Source organism: Zerene cesonia, chromosome 20, assembly GCF_012273895.1.
Source record: "Zerene cesonia ecotype Mississippi chromosome 20, Zerene_cesonia_1.1, whole genome shotgun sequence".
In the NCBI taxonomy this organism is placed as follows: domain Eukaryota; kingdom Metazoa; phylum Arthropoda; class Insecta; order Lepidoptera; family Pieridae; genus Zerene; species Zerene cesonia.
The window spans coordinates 1579629-1584900 of record NC_052121.1 but is presented as its reverse complement, the minus strand read 5'-3'; the positions used below and the strand labels follow the sequence as shown (position 1 = coordinate 1584900).

The following is a 5272-nucleotide window of genomic DNA, read 5'->3' as shown; positions in this document are numbered from 1 at the left end:
TTTTTCTTTCATTTTGTGTTTTTTCGTATTGTGTGGTTTGTCTGTAGTCAATAAATGGTTTTATTATTATTATTATTAAATAGTGAGTAGTCAAAGTCCGAGGGTTTCGGTTATCCACTTCCAGTTTGTATCCATCTTCTTCCCGTAAATCTTGGGTTTCGGTGAATGCATTCACCGCTTACTACTTTTTACGACTACTGCTACTATTACTACTTGTCACTTCTACTATTTAAAGATTTATTCATTCAATTAAACCTAATCTAGAAGGAGTTTTGTATTCTCATTACCTAGATTCATATTTTCCATTTACATTTAAGAGTAAAACAGGCAAGAAACTTTGTAGTTACTAATATAAATGCACTATTAACATTACTACCATAACTACTCTTACCACAATACTACCATAACTATCACGAGTAGTACTGACACTACAGTTACGGAGGGTGGTACGTACGTGCGGGGGCGGGCGCGTCGGCGCAGGCGCGGCAGGCGCAGGCGGCGGGGTGCGCGAGCGCGACGCGCGCGGTGAGCCCGCCCGCGCACACCAGCTCCACCTGCTGCGGCTGCACGCGCAGCGCCGCGCAGCACTCGCACTGCGCCGCGTACGCGCCCGTCTCTGTGGAGTACAAGTTTCAATTTAAATATTTTTTTAACAAAATACTAAAGCACCATCAAAAGCGTGGGGTGCCCCTTAGGCACATAAAAGAAGAGAGAGTAGAAGATATTCGATTATTGAGAGGAGATCAGGGGTGCCCGAGAGGCTAGGCGTTGCTACGTTTTGGCAAAAAGACGCGAGTTCGACTTCCGCCTCGTGATCGAATTTTTTCTATTCTTTCAAAATTTCTCACCCTCGAATTGTCAGAACTAGACCAAAAAAATGTGTCACACCTTTCAGATAAATAAAACCGAATCAAAATCAATGCATCCTATTCAAAGCTATGAACCACAGACTCAATATTCTATACCGACATGATAAACTTATATCACACCTCTCTTTATACGTTGAGGGTGCAAAAATTTTGTTTGTTACGGTTAAATATTTTTTTAATTCGATTAAATCGAGACAAATAATTTAAACAAGTGTTATTTTGTTTTACTACACTACCGCAGCACTGGCCGACACATATGGAGACACACTCATAAAGATCTAAAATAGCTACTGAGCTATAGAAAATGGTGAAGCAGTAGATTATTAGTCAATTTATTTCCTAAATAAAGCTGAGAAGCGCAACTCACGGTTGCTGTAGAGCGTGCCGGACTCGCAGCGGCCGCGGCACTCGCGCACGCGCACGGGCAGCAGGTTGGCGCAGTCGCCGCGCGCGGCCGAGCGCACGCGCAGCTCGCCCGCGCCCACCTCGCGCTCCTTCACCGCGCACGTTTCTGCAATACCCCCTACTTTGTAGTATATGTTTACTTGACAATGGACCATGTATTAGCGTTCGATATTATTACTAATTTGCTGTGATGGCTTGTAAGATTCGATAATTATAGAAATCAAAATAGAATTTCTGCATTGCCACAACTTCCGACTCATTATGTCAATTGTAATTTGAAAATACTACCCAGTTAATTTATGTCGCATATTTCTATACGGGGTTCTTCAAGGATCCATCTTGGTACCATTTTTATTAGTTGTTGATTTATTAGTCAATAATAACATTTCGGGAACTGTTAAATTTTGATGTAAATATAAGGAATAATGGACGATTTATAGTCCCCTGAACGATGAAATATCTTAAGAACCCTTTAATATTTTGTATAACCTTCAATAACGGTTCTTAAAAATATAAATAGGCCAGTTACTAGGAATATATGTTATTTTGGTAAAAGGAGTAATTTGTTACTCACTCAAATCAAACGTCTTCCTCTTGCACACGAGACAGCAGTCTTCCATCAGACGGTCCTCTTCCGGACAATCAGATATGTCGATGCACTGTTGCCGCGATGACGTCACAAACACCTCACCCTCGGATTTCTCGCAGGTGTAAGTCGTACAGTTGTCCATAGATTTCCATGTTGAGCCTGTGGAAGATGATTATTATGTTCTGTTTTGTTTGTGTACTATCGAGTAAAGTTTATTTTGTAGCAGCTCTGCTAGTGCAGTGGCCGCAGCACTGGCCGGAGGGCGCGGGTTCGTACCCCACTCTCTCTGTCACACTCACCGGGCTCCCGCAGCACGTCGCCCAGCACGCACTGCCTCTGTACGCAGTGGCCGCAACACTGGCCGGCGGGCGCGGGTTCGTATCCCCAGCCGCGCTTGCACTCTTGTGCGCAGGACTCTACACTGTCAACTTGCGCGAGCCGACCCGACGAGTCCCGCGTACACGATACATTCTTGCACGGATCTGAAGTCTTCCACATTTGTCCTTCCTGAAATATTATCAATAATGTTATTGCACCACATTTTGCTCGCCTTAAACAAAATTGCTTACGGATATTTGCAATGAGTGATGAGTGACTGTCATCCGTTGTGCATATTATATAAATGTTGGTCCAAGGATGGAACCTTGCGGTATCCCGCCGAATTTAACACACTGAGAACTACATTCACTATTAAAATTATTTAACAAACTGTGAAAGATTTATGAGCTAATATCAAACAATCAGCATCAAGCTATATTATGAAAGTTTTGAGATAAGTAGCCTAATAAAAATAGAATCGAAAGCACGTAAACACTCGACTACTAAGAGGGCACATAACTAGATTACCAAATAAAAATAATACCTGGTAAATCTCATTTCCAACACGACAAGCAACCGGTTCACGTTTGGGACAGCACTTTCCAGGTATTTTCTCATCGCTGAACACGAATTGCTTTAGCATCGCCTCCGGAATCTCAGCACATGTCTCGTTTGAAGACTGCACTTGAAGCTATAAAATAACATTTGCAAATCTTATGTAATCTTATAGGTCTTTTTTGGTTATTTAAAGTCAACATCAAAGCTCTTCTATTCAGGAAGAAACACATTTAGAAATTAATCTAAATCTCTCTTAAGGCACCAAATATTAAGTATCAAAACATTACAATTCAGAAAAAAATCACGAGGATAATTTTGATTGAAACTTAGAATATCAACATCTTAGCAGAACTTAAAACCGAACAAAACACTAGATGCAAAGTGAATCTTACGGTTCCATTGAGGTCAACGCAGGTGTAGTTGACGCAGAAGTCGGCTGAGGTCCAAGTGGTGGAAATATTGTGCACTTGTCCGTTGACCACGCACGCTACGGGCTTGCAGCGGCCGCAACATTGCGCACTCGAATTTGCTGGCTCGTACTGCCAACCCTGAGAAAATAATTATTACCTAAATTTGGCAACATTGGAAATCTCAAGTATCCTTTTGATGAATCTATTCGTTGTTTAGTTTAAATTTCACTATAGTCAAGTATATAAAACACACTTACCGGTTGGCAGTTAGTGTCGCAAGACTGCACGGTGGTGACAATCTCGAGTTCGCCGTCAGCGATTTCCTTACACAGATACGATTCGCAAGCGTTGTCCGGTGATTTCCATGTTTCGCCAATCTGTTGTGTGATCAAAAATACACGGCCTTTTATCGTCAAAATAACTTATTGATATTTAAAAGCATTTTTAAATATATTCTAAAAGCATTGTTTAAATAATCACTTAAACTGGGTATAGTTCTAATTTAGCCAGTAGCCACCTATTTAAATAATACATAAGTTTGTTCAAACGATTTAGGTCACCCTGTATATACCACATATATCAAAAAAGATAATATACATAAAATCAGTTTTTTTGTGGTAAATTTCGATGTTATCCTGAAGAGCTACATCTTAGCACGAAGGCGTGGATGTACTGAAGGTTCACCCTGGTAGCGACCCGGGCTCTCCCGGCTTGGGCTGTTGGACGATGAAAACGAGCAGCACTCACGTTGTACACCTGATCCCCGGCGCGGCACGCCGCGCTCACGGCGCGCGGGCAGCACTGGAAGGGCACGGGGCGCGCGGCGCGCACGAACTGCGCGTCCGACGCCACCGCGGGGCACTCCTGCGCCGTGCACTGCGCGCGCGCCCCCGCCCCCGCCCCCGCCCCCGCGCCCTCCGCGCCGCACCGGCACACGCGGCACGGCCCGTCCGCCCACACCGCGTCCACCTATGGCCGGTTATGTGCGATACCGTGTAGGTCGCAGGTCAAATATATCAAGGATAATTAATAGAAAATACATTTTGAAGTTGAACAAAAAAAATCTATGTTCAAACTGATGACCGATAAGTTTAAAAAATGGCAAGTTAAAAAAAACCATGTTATTTTACAAATAATTGCTTATTGATTTCCTGGAATATTTATTAGCTATCCTGGACTAAATCTTCTACTTACATTTTTAAGCATAACTAGTGGCTTCGCTCGCATCTTTTCTCCCCCAGTTGCACTTGCCTCCCATTCCAATTGTACAACACATTTGTCTTTGGGCAACTCTAGAATATTTACAATACATATTTAACTACATCACAATTCGATATGATTTAGTAACTTATATGGGTAAAGCTGATTGATACATCACCATGGTTTCAAAGTTGGAAATTTTACTGAATAGCACAAATATATTTGGAATCAACTTGGAGGAAAAATACAACCTTTTCTTTAGCTGGATCAATAAACAGTACAGTAAAAACATACTCACCGCATTTGTATTCTGGACAACATTTCTCAGTGGAATTCGTGGTTTTGAGTTTATAGAACTTCTCACAGTCTGGTGCTTTAGGACAGTTTTCTGGGTGACAAACGAGTTCCACCTTTGGACAGCATCCACTCTGGTCGATGACGCGTTCCACTCCAGGCTCCATGATCTCTACTTCATTGTCACTGGGTATCGGTTGACACTCATTTGCGGGCATACATTCTGTTAAATAAATTTTATTTATCAGTATATGTTGATTTGATACAATAATACAATTATTGGCACAGTTAAATTTTGAAAATAGCATAAAATATTTCGCCTCAAATAACACTTTTTAAAATAACGAATACAATTTTATTTTATGCGATTACGTATTTTAGTTGAGCTTAATAAAACTTACCACAAGTAAATTCGTTACATCCCTCAGCATTTGTTTTCTGTTTAAGCACTTGTCCAAAGCCGCATTCTATTTTCTTAGCGTCCTTGCAATTTGGTTTATTTATCTTAGGTTTCAGTACTGCAAAAGAAAAAGATGATTGTTATGACTTTAAAGCTATATATACTTAGTCTGGCCATAAATACTGTTACACTTAATTATAAAAAAATATTACATTTGAATTTCGAATCT

General features: G+C 41.3%; 1 protein-coding gene across 1 annotated transcript in view; it reads right to left on the bottom strand.

Annotated features, from left to right (window-relative positions):
• LOC119834824 (hemocytin) overlaps window positions 1-5272 on the bottom strand; it is a 50442-nt gene that overhangs the window by 1376 nt on the left and 43794 nt on the right. The window contains exons 63-73 of the mRNA XM_038359334.1: window positions 5045-5161; window positions 4648-4866; window positions 4344-4441; window positions 3897-4118; window positions 3407-3526; window positions 3132-3287; window positions 2726-2872; window positions 2163-2370; window positions 1849-2022; window positions 1237-1380; window positions 455-616 (exon numbers count right to left, since the gene is read on the bottom strand). Coding sequence (XP_038215262.1) covers window positions 455-616; window positions 1237-1380; window positions 1849-2022; window positions 2163-2370; window positions 2726-2872; window positions 3132-3287; window positions 3407-3526; window positions 3897-4118; window positions 4344-4441; window positions 4648-4866; window positions 5045-5161 — 1767 coding nt within the window. The remainder of the gene's footprint in view (window positions 1-454; window positions 617-1236; window positions 1381-1848; window positions 2023-2162; window positions 2371-2725; window positions 2873-3131; window positions 3288-3406; window positions 3527-3896; window positions 4119-4343; window positions 4442-4647; window positions 4867-5044; window positions 5162-5272) is intronic.